Source organism: Vipera berus (assembly GCF_964194415.1).
Source record: "Vipera berus genome assembly, chromosome: 7".
Lineage (NCBI taxonomy): Eukaryota > Metazoa > Chordata > Lepidosauria > Squamata > Viperidae > Vipera > Vipera berus.
The window spans coordinates 59817578-59835454 of NC_138209.1; the positions used below are offsets into that span (position 1 = coordinate 59817578).

Here is a 17877-nt window from a genome sequence, read left to right on the forward strand (position 1 = left end):
CCTAATATCTGATCAGACTCACTTTGAGTCTTCCTGCAACGGTGCTCCAGTGTCCTTTCTACTCCTGACCCATTTCCCATGTTCCCATTAGTTAACCATTCATATTTTAAGCATGAGGGTAATTTTTTTCAATACCAGGCATAGGGAAATAGAAGTTCAATTGGTCGTGGTTTTAATAAAAATAATTGGAAAAATCATGTAACGACCTTTTTAAATGTATACCAAATTTGATTCAGTGCCCCTATCTTCTAATGCATTCTAATCAATGCAGTGTAAGAAATTAATTCAGCTTTTAGTTATGAGGTTTGTTATTTGAAAACTTTGGAAAGATAAGGTAGATTTTAATTGGATCAATAATAGTTAAGTGTGTTGAAAAACTGCTTTGTTTGAACACTGAGTTTTGAGAAGGAGACCCCTGCCTTATGAACAATCTCCACACCCCTATCCCTCCAAGATTTGCATGGCATGACTCTTTCTGAATGGCCAGCAGAATTGGGCCTTTCTCAGGTATGGGAATGTGAACTGGGCATGAGATATCTTGATAAGGTACTTTTTTATAATTTTTATAATGTATAATTTGTTTTACAACTGCAATTTGTTTTTCTTAAATGAGCCCTGTATTATATTTTTATTGTCTGTCACCCAGAATTCCAATGGTAGATGGCAGCTATATAAATATGCTAAATGAATACCTAACTGTCTCCTTTATTAAACTACCTTTCCATATAATACAAAAAAAGTTATAGATAAAAATTGAAAAGAGGAAGCTAATGGCAAATCCACACAAGATCATGAAGGATAAGGCTAAAGCAGATGTCTTTCCAGAAGTAAAGACTGGAGCAGGAAAAGAGAGAAATAAAATAGATGCTTTAAATTATGAATTAGTACATGATTAGTAAGAATATCATAGATTGCAAGAAAAACAAGCCAATCAAAGTCCGTCAGGCTGCCCTCCCCATCACTTGGGCGGCAGCCTGCCAAAATCCTGAGTGGGAGGGGGATGGGAGGGAAAGGGGGACTGTTGTAAAGGGGGAAAAGGGGGAAGACCAGTGCAGACATGAAGCAGAGGTGTGAACCAATCACATCAGGCCCACTTTAAAGACTTTTGGGCACAAAGGGAGGCTCAGCCAATCTCAATGTTGTACTTTGACAATAAAGGTTCATTCATTCACCCAGGACCTGGGAATGGAATGTTAACTGCTTCTCAATGTGTCCTGTTCTCAAAACATCCAGCTACCATCCTACTGGGCACTAACAAACTGATCAAAGAGGTGTGGGCTAAAGATTTGGAACAATGTAGCAATTTGCACGAGTTTTCTTCAGATCTGGCCTTGTTTAGCTGCATCCAATTGTCTCTAGTAAGATACCAATCAGAACAGAGCCGGAAGGGACCTTGGAGATCTTCTTGTCCAACCCCCCTGCTCAATCAGGAGGTCCTATACCACGGGTCGGCAACCCACGGCTCCGGAGCCACATGCAGCTCTTTAAGCTGTCTCCTGCAGCTCCCAGTCCTCCTCTGCCATTCTGGAAAAAAAGTGGGAGTAAAAAAGTCCCATTGAGAGAATGGGGTGGCGGAGGTTTGGGGAGCTGCGCGCGCAGCTCTCCAAACCTCCACCACCCTGTTTGGAGAGCTGCTGCCTTTGTCCATGTTTGACGAAGGCAGCAGCTCTCCAAATGGGGCGGTGGAGGTTTGGAGAATGGCGGGTTGGAGAGCTGCGTGCGCAGCTCTCCAAACCTCCACCACCCCGTTTGGAGAGCTGCTGCCTTCGTCCATGTTTGACAAGGCAGCAGCTCTCCAAACGGGTGGCAGCAGTTTGGAGAGCTGCGTGCGCAGCTCCGCTGCCACCTCTGCAAGCCTCCGCCGAGAGAATGGGGCGGTGGAGCGCTCTGCCGAGAGAATGGGGCGGTGGAGGCTTGCCGCCCATTCTCTCGGTGGAGACTTCTTTTGGGGGATCCAGCCTCTGCCGCCCCCTTCTCTCAGCTGCCCAGCTGAGAGAAGGGGGTGACAGAGGCTGGATTCCCCCGAAAGAAGTCTCCGCTGAGATGACAGAATGGGGCAGTGGAGCGTTCCGCCGACAGAATGGGGCGGTGGAGGCTTGCCGCCCATTCTCTCAGTGGAGACTTCTTTTGGGGGATCCAGCCTCTCTCACCCCCTTCTCTCATCTCGGCAGAGCCCAGCTGAGAGAATGGAGTAGTGGAAATGAGAGAATGGAGCCCAGATGAGAGAATGGAGCAGCAAGCCGCCGAGAGAATGGGGTAGTGGAGCGTTCCGCTGAAAGAATGGGGCGGTGGAGGCTTGCCGCCCATTCTCTCAGCGGAGACTTCTTTCGGGGGATCCAGCCTTTGCTACCCCCTTCTCTCAGCTGCCCAGGCAACTGAGAGAAGGGGGCAGCAGAGGCTGGATCCCCCGAAAGAAGCCTCCGCTGAAACGAGAGAATGGGGCGGTGGAGCGCTCTGCCGAGTGAATGGGGCGGTGGAGGCTTGCCACCCATTCTCTCGGCAGAGACTTCTTTCGGGGATCCAGCCTCTGCCGCGCCGTGCCAAGAGAACAGCAAGCTGCCCCATTCTCTCGGCGGATCACTCCACCACCCCATTCTCTCGGCGGCTTGCCGCCCCATTCTCTCGTCTCAGCAGAGGCTTCTTTTGGGAGATCCAGCCTCTGCTGCGCTGAGAGAACAGCAAGCCGCCCCATTCTCTCGGCGGAGTGCTCCACCGCCCCATTCTCTTGGCAGCTATTGCAGCCTAGCACTGTGTTGGCTTTTTTGGCAGCTGCAGCACACTGCTTGCTCATATTTAAGTGATTGTCCACTAGGACTCTGAGATCCCTCTCACAGTTATTACTATTGAGCAAGGTACCACCTATACTATACCTATGCATTTGGTTTTTCTTGCCTAAATACAGAACCTTAATTTTTTTCATCATTGAATTTCATTTTGTTAGATAGTGCCCAATGTTCATGTCTGTCAAGATCTTTCTGTATCTTAAGCCTATCTTCTGGAGAGTTAGCTATTCCTGCCAGCTTGATGTTGTCTGCAAATTTGATGAGTTCCCCATCTACCCCCTCATCCAAATTGTTGATGAAGAAGAGCACTGGGCCCAGAACAGAGCCCTGCAGCACCCACTACACTCTTCCTTCCATGTAGATGCAGTTCTGTTGGGTATCACATGCTGAGTACGCCTGGTCAGCCAGCTACGAATCCATCTGGTGGTGGTGCTGTCTAACTCACATTTTTCTATCTTATCAAGTAGTAGGTTATGGCCTAGTTTATCAAATGCTTACTGAAGTCCAAGTAAATTATATCCACAACATTCCTCTGGTCCATTAATTTTGTCTCCTGGTCAAAGAATGCAATAAGATTTATCTGGCATGAACTGTTTTTGACAGACCCATGTTGGCTTTTGTTAATGACTTTGTTTCTGCCTGTAGGTGTTCACTGATTCATTGCTTGATTATATTTTCCAGAATCTTCCCAGGTATTGAGGCTTCTTGAGTTGTTTTCCCCTTTAGGATTTTTATCCATGGAATTTTTCTTAGGCTCTCTCTGAGTTTGTTAAAATCAGTTCTTTTAAAGTTTAAGACACTGGTTGAATAATATTCTATTGCTTGTGTTTGCATTACATTGAATTCCAATATCACATGGTCACTCTCACCCAAGGTTCTGGCATCTTCAACTCCCTCTATCACTTCTTCTCTATTAGTAAGAATTATGTCCAGTATAGCTTTTCCTCTAGTTTCCTCCTCTATCTTTTGGATGTCAAAGTTGTCGGCTATGTTAGTTAGGAATCTGCTTGATCTCCTGCTTGCTGCAAAGTTGTCTCCCAGTTGATATCAGGGTAGTAAAAGTCTCCCATTACTACTGTGCCATGTTTACTACATACATTTGTTAATTGATTAGCAGAGTTCATCTTCTTCTGCTTGGCTGGGTGGCCTGTAGTATACACCTATAGCAATGTCACTTTTTTCCCCTTTTTATATTGACACATATGGATTCTAGGAGGTTTTCATCCTAGGTTTCATGTATTTCTGAATAGATGTAGTGATCTTCTATACATAATGCAACTACACCTCTTCTTTTGTTAGGTCTGTTTCTTTTGAATAGTTTGTATCCTCTCATCAGTACATTCTAGTCGTGAATTTCATCCCACCAAGTTTCAGTAATGGAAACTATCATATTTGCCTTCATGTACTAATACTTCAAGTTCACTCTGTTTGTTCCCTAAACTTTGGGCATTAGTGTACAGGCATTTGACTCCTTTATGGCTCTTGGGTATGTTTCTTGTATCTCCTACTTTGTAACTGGTATTTCCATCCTTTCCATCACTCTCTGCTTTATTATGTTTTCTTTTTTGAATTTCTTCTTTCTCCTTACTCCCTACCTCCTAATGTGATTGGTTATTTAGCAGTTTTTGCTTGGAATTAGGTTGTAAAAGTTGTGAAGATTGCCCTCCTCCTTCCCCTTCAATTCTAATTTAAAGCCCTTTTGATAACATGAGCTAATCATTTTTTAAATATATTCATTCCAGTTCTTGTATGGGTCACTCCATTCCTTGTCAGTAGGTAATGAAGATCATGATCTAGAAAGCCAAAGTTCTGTTGATGACATCAGTTTTTAAGTCAGTGGTTCATTTCTAAAATCCTTTGCCCCCTCATTGATTGTTGGCCTTCTGTTGGAAGTATAGATAAAAATACAACCTGTGCTCCTAATTCTTTAACTTTCTTCCCTAGCTATTTGTGATTGTTTTTAGATTATTGTGTCATTGGTCCCCATGTGTAGGAGAAGAAAGGGGTAGTAATCTGTGGGGTTGATTATTTTAGTAAGGTACTCAGTTACATCTTTAATGTAACTGTAGGGAGACAATATACTTCCCTAGACTGACTGCCTGTTTGGTAGACTATAGTTTCTTTCCCCTAAGAATTGAATCTCCTATTACTAATATTCCACTTTCTTTCCCTAGGGATGTCTGGGATACTTTTCTTCCTGCTGCAGGTATGGAAACAGTGAGGGACTGGCCTGTGCCACATTGGTACTGCCCCCTGTGTGCACGCTGGGGAGGTATCACCTTTTGTGAGGAATGAAGAAATGCACCATCACCTGGAAGTGGCCAGCATATGACCCTGCCTACTTTGGGCAGGCTAGGGGCTGGGCAGTTTTGCACTTCTCTTCAGATTCGTCCCACCTGGCTCAGCCTCTCGGCACTGTGAGGAGAGCACCCCGCTGCCTGCCAAAACTGGGCAGGCTGGGGGCTGGGCAGCATTGTGCAGGTAACGACTCTCACGCTGCTAATGGCATCCCCTCCCCCAGAGCCCACCAAGCCAGATATGTGAAGTAGGCAAAGGTCATGTGCTGGCCACTTCCAGGCAATGGTGCATTTCTTCATTCCTCACAAAGGATGACACTTCCCCAGCTGCATTTCTCACCTGTTTTTCTCCCTCCCTCATCTCAAATATTTTCCCACCACTCTGTTCAAGGAAGGAAGGAAGGAAGGAAGGAAGGAAGGAAGGAAGGAAGGAAGGAAGGAAGGAAGGAAGGAAGGAAGGAAGGAAGGAAGGAGAGGACGGGTCTGAGGGAAGTCCTGCCCTGCTGCCCTTTCACCATCCCCTTGCCCCCTCCTCCTCCTAGCCTATCCTGGGGGGTCTCCAATCCTACTGCTAAGGAAGCTTTGGATACAAAGCCAGGTCTCCTCACATGGAGAGGGAGTGGGCCTCTCTCTTGACTTTGCCCTCGTACCCATCACAAGCAACTTGGCTAAGGAGAGCAAGCACAGCAGCAGCAGCCTTGAGGAGGAGGTAAGTGCAGCTGGGCACCCCCTTGGGAAAGTGGGGCTGGGCTTAGTGCCAAGGGTGCTTGAGGGCTGGGCTGGGCATTTGACCTCCGTGCCACCATCCAGCCCCCCCCCCCACATGGCCTGAGAGGAACAGTGAGGCTGGACCATGCCTTGGCACTTGCCCTGGTCCCATATCCTTCTGCCAGAGACTCTCAGAACTGTCCCACTCCTGCCCAGGCCCCCATAGGCACCCTTGATGCAAACGATGTAGATCTGGCCATGCCCACCCAGTAGGACACGCCCACCTGGCCACACCCACTCGGCCCACTGAGGGCAACTGCAATGCTGATGCGGCCCTCAATGAAATTGACTTTGACAACCCTGCTATAGGGTGTCTTGCGAGGGAGTGGAAATGGACCTGGAAATGGCAAGCTCCCTGAACCTGTAAGCAGCTGCAAAGCTTTCTAGGGTTTGCAAATTTCTACTGCCAATTTATCCCATCTTTCACATTAGCCTTGCTGATCATGGAGCTTTTGAAAATGGGCCCAGAAGGAGGGAGACCCTGACCCACCCAGCCATTGAATTGGACAATGGAATGCCAAATAGCATTTGAAAAACTTAAAGAGACTGTTCACTACTCAGCCTGTCCTAAAGCATCCTAACCCTGAGGAGCCATAATTCAAATAGATGGCAGTGATGTTATGGTGGGGTTGTGCTACTTCAAAAGAACAGAGAGGGACCTCTGCAGCTGTGCGCTTACACTTCTCAAAAGCTAAACAAAACTGAAAGGCAATGGGCAGTATGGGAGAAGGAAGTCTTCACCATACGATGAGCCCTCTTGGTGTAGAGGCAATTTTTGGAAGGGAGTATGGTCCCCTTTGAAGTTTGGACTGATTACAAAAACTTGGAGTCTCTAAGGACCCCACACAAACTCTCCCCAAAACAATTTCAGTGGGCCCAATACTTCAATTGATTTGATTTCACTTTGAAGTACATCCCAGGGGGGGACTTTCTGGCTGACACAATCATACTTGCCCAAATACAAATGTTCCCAAGAGGAAGTGATGAATCCTATTATTATTAGGTAGTTGGTGGCACAGGTGACCACCAGACAACAAGAAAAGAAGAAGACACCCCCCTTCCTGGGGATGCATTCATGCAGCAGATGAAACAGGAGTTGCAAAATGATGCATGGTTTGGAGCCCACACAGGAGAACTAATGTTGAGGGAAGAGTTGGCCTGGAAGGGGAGCAAACTGAATGTCCCTGACAGCCTATGACTACAAGTTCTACAGAGGAGTCACAATGCTAAGCAAGCTGGCCACTTTGGATTCTTGAAGACTTTGCACTTGACTAAACAAGAATTCTGGTGGCTGGGGACGAAAAAGGACAGAGAGAGCTCTGTGAAAAGCTGTGCTGTGCGTACAGCCATGAAGTGGAGGCCAGGGAACAGTCCAGGATTGCTGCAGTAAGTGGCCAACCTTGGAAAGTAATAGCCATGGAGTTTATAATTGAATTCCCAGAGAGTGGGGAGAGCACAGTCATATGGACAGTGGTGGGTCTGTTCTCTAAACAAGCCCACTTCACAGCATGCTCCAGCCTCCCATTAGCCCAGAAGCTGGCCAAGATGTTCTTGCAACGTATTTACCGACTGCATGGAGTGCCCAAACACATCATCTCAGACCACGGGATTCAATTCATGGCAACGTTTTAGCATGAATTCATAAAACTGATAGGGTCCCCACAAGGTCTCAGCTCAGCTTTTCATCTGAGTACATATGGGGCCACAGAATGAGCTAACACAATGGTGGAACAATACCTACATTGCTGTGTTAACTATCAACAGTCTAACAGACAGAACTCCTGCTGTATGCTGAGGTGGCATACAATAACATACTGCATAGTAGTATGGGGCTCACCCCTTTTAAGGTAACCACATGGTTGGAGTTTGTGCCAATGCCAGAATACCCAAGAGAACCTACCTCATCAGTAACACTGACTGAGTGGGTGGATTCCATCAAGAGCACCTGGAGTAATGTGAAAAAAGGCCTAGATAAGGCAACAGAGAGTCAGAAGAGACAGGCTGACAAGAAAGGGGTTGCCCAAGGGATGTTTCATATGGGAGAAAAAAGTATCTATTTACCAAATACCTAAAATTGAGAATCCCCTGGAAGAAACTAGGTACCAAATACATAGGACCTTTCCCATCTGTAAAAGTGTTCAACCCAGTTACAGTAGAACTGAAACTTCCTAGAATATTGGGTAAAGTGCACCCAGTTTTCCATTGCAGAAGATCTAGGTTGAGGCTAGTTGAAAAAAAAAGTACCCGGAATAGTACAGGGAGAAAGGCATTACAAAATCAAACAAATTCTGGATTCTAGGATACATAAGGGAAGTTATAGTATCTAGTACAGTGGAGAGGCTACCCACTAGAAGAAGCAACCTGTATTAAGCCTCAGAATAGCTAGCAGAGTAGCTAATCAGTAGATTCCATGTGAAGTATCTGCAGAAACCAGAGATTTCTGAAATAAGGAAGTGAGCAAGAAAGAATGGCTAAAGTGTGTTTATTGTTTTCCAGGTTTCTCCCAACTTTTAGGAGGGTCCGCCTGTCAGGTCTCGAAGCCCAGTCTTGCTGGTGTGATGGACATTGCTTCTCAACTTGCCAACAAGCTCAGGGGGAGGGAAGAGGTTTGCAATGCAGACTTCAAAGATTAAGGAAGCAGACTGTAGGAACCAAGGACAATTGCCAAGTGTGTGGCCAGTTCTAGAAATGTTTTCCCACAACAATATATTTCAACTTGATTGAGCAACATGACTTGACCCAGAGGTAGGAGGAAGTCAATGCTTTTACCATAGTGATTTGGGTGGGGTCTAGTCAGAGTCAGTTTTACTTTCATATGTGCCAATATGGTGTACTGAATAAAGTTTTGCACTAAGAGCCTGAAAAGTCTCAGAGGTGTTTGCTTGGTTGGGTTCACTAGTCGGAACCTTGACACTGGTACAAACAGCTCTGGTCTTCTTCACATCAGCTCCCCCTCCCCATTTTCCACTATTAGATACACAGGTGTGAACTGCCCCAAATGCCTTCCCCTTCTCTTCCCCTTTGATGGCAGTATGCTAGCAAGGTGCTAGGCTGAAGATGGGGATCCTGATTCTGAGAGCTTGTGAAATGGCACTAAAGGGAGCAGAGGTTATTGAGTTCACCCCCTCCTCTGGGAATGAGGCTGGAGGTCTGACAAAAGCCCCATGGTGCCTGACTGGAAGCAACACTGACATCAACAAAGACCCGTTGATATGTCTGGATGCTCCTTCCATAACCATCCCCATAGAACATGAGGTGCCTCCTCAGGGAGCAAAGGGGATTTGACTGCCCTTTTGGACTCAGGCTGCACCAGATGCCTGGTCAGGCATAGAATGATGGAAAAATTGGGACTGCACCTTAGAGAATGTAAGGTATCTATAGCTTCCCACCAACTAGATGGAACTGTGGCAGGAACAGCCCCCACAATATTTGTCACTGAACCTGTGGTGATGAGAATGGGGGTACACACTGAGACTTTAAGTTTTCTCATGACCCCGGGGATGGAGAGACCACTAATCCTAGGCATGACATGGCTTCTAAAATAGAATCCTGATGTGAATTGTAGGAAGCAGATTCTAAAGTTCAGGCAGCAGGACAGTGAAGAGCCATCTAAAGGGGTCCTGGCCTATCCCACCTCACCTGGACATGTGGGGCTAGTCCCCATCAGACCCACACATCTGCCAGGAATATTGTGACTTGAGACAAGTGTTCAGTGAAAAGATGAGCTCCTCCCGCCAACAACCAACAAACTGCTCCATTAAAATCCTCTCTGGAGAAAAATTACCCAAACCAAAGCTGTATTCGATGACCCCAAAAGAACTCACATAACTCCACGTTTTCATAGACAAAAATCTAAAAAGCAGTTTCATCCAACCTGCTAAGCCACAAGTAGCTGCCCTGGTACTTTTTAGGGGGGGGAAAGAGAGTTCTATTCATCTATTCATTGACTATAGTGGGATGAATGACATTTGCATTGAAAATGTTTACCCCCTTCTAAGGACATGTTAGCCCATTTGACTAAAGGAAAAGTTGTCACTAAATTGGATTTATTGGAAGCCTATTACTGAGTGAGAATCAAAGAAGGGGATGATGGAAAAATATATTTAACTGTCCCCTGGGATGCTTCAAATTCCGTCTTCTCCCCTTTGGGCTCCAGGGTGCCCCTGCCATGTTCAGTCAACTCATAAATGAAGTCCTGTATGAAAACCTATACAATTGGGTCCTGGTGTATTTGGATGACATTGCAATTTACACTGAAACCATGGCAGAGCACATGAAATTGGTGTGAGCAGTACTAAAGAAACTCCAGGCTACCCAACTGCATACTAAACTTTTCATATGCAAATTTCACAGGGGAAAATGACTATCTACATAAAGGAATAGAAATAGACCCCAAAAAGGTGTGGGAAGTTCTTGATTTGGCCCCACCCCAGACTCGGAAGCAGCTCCAAAGGTTCTTGGGGTTTGCAAACTTCTATTACCAGTTCATACCTTAAATGCCCAAATAGCCCTAACCATTATGAACTTGTTAAAAATGAAAGGGGACAGTAAGTCTAAACCTAGCCAACCTTTAAAATGGTCAATGGAGTGCCAGGCTGCTTTTGAGAAACTAAAGCAGCTGTTCATCACTGAACCGGTGTTGAAGCATTTCAACCCAAATGCTTGTTTTGTCATGCAAGCAGATGCCACCAATACAGCAGTGGGGCTGTATTACTACAGAAAAATGAACTGGGGACTTTACAAGTCTGTGCCTGCACTTCAAAGAAACCCACAGAAAAAGAGCAGTGAAGGGCAATATGGGAAAAAGAAGCTTACACAGTATTATGGGCACTGGAGGCACTTCCTAAAGAAAAGCAAAATCCCCTTTGAGGTTTGGACAGACCATAAAAACTTGGAGGCCCTTAAACCCCCTAGGAAACTGTCCACAAGCAGATCTGCTGGGCACAGTTCTTTAGTAGATTCAACTTCACCTTGCACTATATTCTCAGAGGGTCATAATTTTTGGCGGATGCTTTATCTAGAATGCCACAACACAAAAGTGCTAAGCTGGAGCTCGTCTGGCCAGTTATCCCTTCAAAGCAAGTACCAGCCCCAGTTGTCACAAGAGCTCAAGCCAAGCAGCCAAAAACTACACCTCAAGAAGTAATCAAAGCTCTGAAAATAGCCCCAAAAGATGATGACTGATTTAACAACCATTAAAATGAATTCACCTTACATGAGAGCCTTGCACGGGTTCAAGGGAAACTGTATGATCCTAAGAGCAATGAATTTTAGTCCTGGAAAAAAAACATGATTCAAAAACAACAGGGCACTTTGGGTTTGTGAAAACCCTGCACCTGATAAAATGCCAATTCTGGTGGCCATCACTGAAGAAAGACACTGGGGCATATGTGACTAGCTGCCCAGTATGCATAGTGGCAAAACAACAGCCAGGGAAGGTGCCAGGACTCCTACAACCTGTGGCAAGATCTCAGGCTCCTTGGACGGAGGTCTCTATGGACTTTTCCTGAAAGCTCAGGAAGTTCTTGTTTGAGTCCTGACAGACCTATTTTCCAAACAGGTGTACTTCATACCCTGCCCAAAGATCCCTTCAGCCAGCACTCTAGCTAAGCTCTTCAGACAGCACATCTACAGGCTACATGGGGTACCAGAGCACATGATCTCAGACCAGGGAGAATTGGCAAGAATTTCTAAAATTATTAAGCACCAAGCAGAGACTCAGTAATTCCCATCAGCCACAGACTAATGGGGCATGTGAACAAACTAATGGGGTCCTAGAACAATATTTAAAATGTTTTATTAATTACCAGCAAGACAACTGGTCAGATCTCCTCCTATTTGCAGAAGTGGCATATAACACTGTGCATAGCAACACTGCTTTCACCCCTTTAAGGTGGCTACAGGGCAAGAATTCATTGCCATGCCAGAACTGCCCCAAAGCATGTCCCAGACTGTCTCACTGACTGATTGGTTCATCCATCTCACCTGGCCCTTGGGCCACAAAGCACTACATGTTGCATGTACTGTACATAAAAATCAAGCTGACAAAAATGTTTTAAACCAAAGGACTTTAAAGAGAGAGACAAAGTCTCCCTTTCCACTAAATATCTCCAATCTAAGATATCCAAAAAACTGAGGCCCAAATACGTTGGCCCTTTTCCCATTTGTAAACTCATCAACTCTATCACAGTACAGCTAACACTTCCCAAAAACCTCAGACAAATTCTTGTAGTATTTCATTGCAGCCTATTGAAGCCAGCACTAACCTCTTCCGTATGGCCAGAGCTGGGAACTCCTCCAATTCCCACCCTGATCGAAGGGGAACAGCACTAATTTTTCTCTCTCTTTCTCTGTCCAGGACTATTGTCCCTGTGAAGAGGAGCAGTATGTCAGGCTGCCCTCCCCGTCACTTGTGCTGCAGCTTGCCACAATCCTGAAGGATGGGGATGGGGAAGGGGGCCTGTTGTAAAGGGAGAAAGGGGGAATACCAGCATAGACAGGAAGGTGTGAACCAATTTTATGTGGCCTACTTTAAGGATTTTTGGGTGCCCAGGAACTGGGAATGGAATGTTAACTGCTTCATTCTCAAAACATCCAGCTACCATCCTATTGGGCCCTGATGTAACTCAAGCACTTTAATTGACTGGCACAGAAAAACATGCAGGATTACCAATGCTTTAAGGAAGCCACTTTTCATTATATAGGAATTTCTTTGCCAATCCAATAAGATAATTAGTCCTAGTGGACAATCACTATGAGCCAGCAGTGTGCTGCACCTGCCAAAAAAGCCAACACAGTTCTAGGCTGCATTAACAGAGGGATAGACTCAAGATCATGTGAAGTGTTAATACCACTTTACAATGCCTGGGTAAGGCCACACTTGGAATACTGCATCCAGTTTTAGTCACCACGATGTAAAAAAGATGTTGAGACTCTAAAAAGAGTACAGAGAAGAGCAACCAAGATGGTTAGGGGACTCGAGGCTAAAACATATAAAGAATAGTTGCTGGGATTGGGTATGTCTAGTTTAATGAAGAGAAGGACTAGGGGTGACATGATAGCAGTGTTCCAATATCTCAGAGATTGTCACAGAGAAGAATGAGTCAAGATATTCTCCAAAACACCTGAAGGCAAGACAAGAAGCAATGGTTGGAAACTAATCAAAGAGAGAAGCAACCTAGAACTAAGGAGAAATTTCCTGACAGTTAGAACAATTAGTCAGTGGAACAACCTGCCTCCAGAAGCAGTGAATGCTCCAACACTGGAAGTTTTTAAGAAGAGACTGGACAACCATTTGTCTGAAATGGTATAGGGTTTCCTCCCTGAGCAGGGGGTTGGACTAGAAGACCTCAAACGATATTAGTTATTATCGTTATACTATTTTTAATGGACTTTGAGGAAATACAATTAGAGGGCTGAAAAAAACTTGAACCAAGTTAGTTTATTTTAAGGCTCTTACACAACAACAGTACAATCCTGAAAGAGGCATTTACATCTGGAATAATAAGAGACCAAATGGCTTTCTTTACCTGCAAAAGTGTATGAATTGCATGTGCAACTGGAAAAATGCCTTCTGTAACTGATAAGCAACTTGAAAATCCAACAAAGTATCCAATTTTGAAAGAATCCATAATTAAAGTAATGATTGCAAACAAAGTAATTCCACCTGGAACAAATGTTAAATGAAAGAGTTACACTAAAAGTAAGAATTTTCACATAGCTCAGCTGGTAGCTTTTTTCAACTTCATTCACAGGAATTATTCCAGACCTAACAGGCAAACAGCAATATTTCAAATACTGGGTTGTATATGTAGAAGAATAGAAATAGAAACAAAATATTCTTTATTGGTCAAATGTGACTGGACACACAAAAATAAAAAATATTCTAACTCCTCCATTATTATTCACTTGACATAAACATTTGTTCACCAGGTTATCAGGCTGTATAGATCAGTTTAACTTCCCCCTACCATTCTGAAACTTCAACTCCTTCAAAACATGTAATGTTGCCAAGATGTGTTGTAGCATTCCAAATCTGGCAGGTGGGAGGTAGATGAAATATTTTCACTATTTGGTAAGTCGTAACTTATCATAGGGACACCTGGCATTCTTTCATTTTTTCTGTATAGATTCAATTTATAACCTATATTTCTATTTATATTGCACTAAAAATAACTGTCTAAAAGTAAGCATCAAAAGCCCAGTAAATATATACAGAAACAGCTAGTAATTTGCAGTAATATATTTTGCACCCTTCCAAAAAAGAATGGCTAAAAATAACAAGAAATTTTCTCAACAACGTGTTGCTGCATAATTCCCCTTTCTCCACACAGTGGACACTAAGATATCCAAGAAAAATGGCTTTTGGATCTCAAAATGGTCCACCATTAAACAGTGGTGAGGTGGGATTGCCTGGAATTGTCCTCTTCTCCTATGCCCGAGATATTAATTCCCCTCAGTTGTTTTCAGATTCTGTATGACTGGTCATGTTAAGTCTTTCTGCACATGCAAAAACTACTGAGGAAAAGCAGATCATGCTCAGAAGACATGAATTCTATTTGGTGGATTTCCATTTGGTGGAAAGATGGTTGCAAACTGACAGAAAATTATGTTGAATTAATACATTGGCATATCTTTCTAGCAACTATAGAAAATATATGAAGAAAACAATTATTACTAGCTTCACTGTGGATAGACCAAAACTGTTATCATACAGGGCATTTTAAAAAGTGAGATAAACTTCCTAATTTTCATATACGAGGTACCCCCAGCAACCTAACTTTTCTTGTACTAAAAGAATGGCAAAAAAAGCTTGTTCATCCTGTTCAACTTCCTGCACTGATGCGTATCTTCCATCCCTACCCACCCCTGAAAAGGGCTACCAGCTTCTTAGGGATGATGGACAATTTTAAGCAACAGCATGAGGGAAATGATTAACCCCCTCACTTTTATGATGTTCATTGATGTAATAGATCTTAAATCTTGCTTTCTTTCTTAAAAAGAAAATTGTTTCATCAGCCCATTTCCACTCCAGAAGTATTTGGAATGCCATCTTCTGCTGAATTTTGCGATGGGTTTTCTAACTTAATTTAATTTAATTTAATTTAATTTATTAATATTTCTATACCGCCCTTCTCCCGAAGGACTCAGGGCGGTGAGGAGGATAATTATCACAATAAATGGGATGCTTGGAGTCAGTAATGCAAAGATATGTGATTAGTGACTTTACAGGCTATCCTAAAATACTTGCTCCAAAATATTATCATTCTGGTGGTTCCCATGAAGGAAGATAACAAACAGAAAAATGTGTACAGTATGTGTACATTGGATTCAATGGTCCTTTCTCTGGACAGAGAGTGAAAAAATTTTATATGTTACATTTGTGCAGAGCTATCACAGTTCTGAGACTTCCTATCTTAAGCCTTACCAAACATTTAACTTCTTCCAAAACATCTACTAAAGTATACAAAAAAAATCTATGGATTTTGCATTCTTGTTTCTATAACCATTTTCTTATAAAATTTGGAATCATGAAGCATAATCTCATGCTGAAATGGGGATGCATATGCTAAAGCATCAACAACATGTAATTCCCAAAAATCCTCAGGAAAAGGTAGTCCCTTACCTGGGATGGCACACCACTAAAATCAGGGCTCCAAGGGCCTTTGTTTTGGATTAGAATCCAGAGTAGCAACTCTAAGTACACCGGTTATGAACAAACTACCTTATTCTCTTAAACAAAGTATTAAATAAATTTTCAGTTTTATACACTGTTTGGGAAGAGAGGATGGTTAGTCAATAGGGATTAAGAAAAGTAAATAAATGCCTCATCAAAAGTATATTGGATTTGTCCATCATTGCAGGGAATGTTCACATTTCTTTGTTGTGTATAAAGTATCCCTAATGGGACTTGTTACATGGCCATTTTATTGAACTTGCTTAAAAAATAAATCAAGTTTAAATCAGTATCATATTTATTATAGTTGTTACAGTTATCTAGTCAAAACAAATATGCAAAGGGTCCTAATGACACAGCCAATGATTTTTTTTTCTAGAATGAGTCTTAGAGGTCACATAGTACATACTTGGTGCAGGATTCTCAAGGAGAATAATTTTCATATAGTACTGTATTAGTTTGTCTGAGAGATTAAGGGGAAAAGTTAACTCAAATGCAGCCAGTTTTCTACCGAATAACTACAGTTTTGTTTGGATGGGGCATCCAAGGAATTTTAACTGTTCCACGGCCTCCAAAAGAGCACCTTGTTCTACCACCTCTGTCAGATGCCAACCGGTCTAGACCCTCTAGCAAGGAGAATGCCAGCATTTTGTGTGAGAGCCCATTCTACCGGCCCCTGTTTTTATAGTCAATATGTTCTTTCTGACATCAAGAGCAGTGTTCACATGGGGACCCAAGGCTCCATTCCAAATGTTACCCTGGAGGTCTCCAGCGGGGATCCTCCATCCTTAAATGGTGAGCTTCATTGCCTACACCGAGAGAAATGTGTGGTTTTCTGGGCAGCAACAAAGGCGGGAAGGGCTCCACCGTTGCTTCCTCCAGGACCTGTTCCTCCCTCCCGGGTAGCCGGCTAAGCGGCTCCCCGCTTTTCCCAGCTGGAGACACTCTCTCCGCGGCGCACCCCCGCCCCGCCCCACTCACACTTGAGCCAGCGTGCTCCGGCTTGGGTGTCCTTGTCCTGGATGAGCCTCTTGTGCGCGCAGCGGCGGCACAGGTACCAAGCCATCCAGAGGAGCTGCAGTGCCATGAGGGAGAGCAGGTAGGCCAGGACGGCGCTTTTGGCCACCCCGACGGCGTGGACAGCCCAGGCGAACATCAACAACAGCCCGGCCAGCAGGAGGTGCAGCCCGTACTGGCTGCTCAGCGTCTCGGCGCTTTTTTGCGGACAGCTTCGTCCCACCTTAGCCAGCTGAGGCCAACGGCGGTCCTCGCCCCCTTTGGCCCGCTGGATCGGCGGAGGCCGGGGTTCCTCGGCCGCCCTCTCCAGTTCCCAGCCATCCGCCGTGGGGCTGGTATGGGCGCAGATTTTTGGGTCCGTCGAGGCGGACTCGAAGGGACTTCCCTGTAGACCCATGGAGAAGAAACGCTTTTGCCCGGAGGTGCCCACTGTTGGAAGGCCGGCGGGTGCGCGTCAGCTTAGCACGGAGGCATCTCTGGAGCGGAGAGGAGGAGAGGCGAGCAGGCGCGCACCTGCCGATGTTGCCAGGGGCTGCGCTTCGTCAATTGCTCCGAGCCGAGAGCCGCTCTCCGTTCTTTGGGGCCCCTTCGAGGTGGATTGACGGACGGAAGGTGCGCTCGGTTCCGGCTCTGCAGCAAGACCTCCTCGTCGCGGTCGCCTCCCTGCTCTATTGCCTGCTATCCTCCTCAAAAGCTCCCTTTCCCAAGACCGTCTCCGCGGAGTATTTATGGGGTGGACAAGCCGCAGAGCCATTGGGCGGGTCGCCGAAAGCATCGGGTTTCATTCACCGTAGATTCTGGGCTGCGACTCTTCTCGTCGTCTAGACTGCACCTGAAGGGAGCGTGCTCCCAACGTCGATTGAGTGAAGGCGGCGCTCCGGAGAATCTGCGCGGCTAAGTCTCCGCAGCAGAGAGGGAATACCTGGAAAGAAGACAGTAGCTGGTGCCCTCGGGCGGGTAGATTGGTCTTTCTCGAAGGATCTCGGAAGGCGGGGAGCCGTTGGTAGGCACCGAGCTATCTTCAGCTAACAATACTAAATACGACTTCCACTAAACATCAGATGTGACATGGATATTTGTAACTTAAGTATTCTCCAAATTATAGAAGTTAAGGAACACTACAGCTTCATATGACACAAATACATGTAGGCAGGAAAAACAAGTACAGGTTAGGCGAAACCTGACTCAAAAACATTGTCAGAGGGACCTTTGAGTCCCAGTGGGCGATCCCTTATATGAGCCAACAGCGTGTGGCAGCAGCCAAAAAAGCTAATACAATTCTTGGCTGTATAAAAGAGGCATTGAATCAAGATCACATGAAGTATTAGTACCATTT

At 44.9% G+C, this 17877-nt stretch overlaps 1 protein-coding gene across 1 annotated transcript in view; it reads right to left on the reverse strand.

Moving 5' to 3' along the window:
- OTOP1 (otopetrin 1) overlaps positions 1 to 16695 on the reverse strand; it is a gene marked incomplete at its 3' end in the record, with an annotated part of 39927 nt that extends 23232 nt beyond the window's left edge. Inside the window, exons 1-2 of the mRNA XM_081332122.1 lie at positions 16506 to 16695; positions 13378 to 13514 (exon numbers count right to left, since the gene is read on the reverse strand). Coding sequence (XP_081188248.1) covers positions 13378 to 13514; positions 16506 to 16680 — 312 coding nt within the window. The 5' untranslated portion in view covers positions 16681 to 16695. The remainder of the gene's footprint in view (positions 1 to 13377; positions 13515 to 16505) is intronic.
- Positions 16696 to 17877: the final 1182 nt, after the last annotated feature.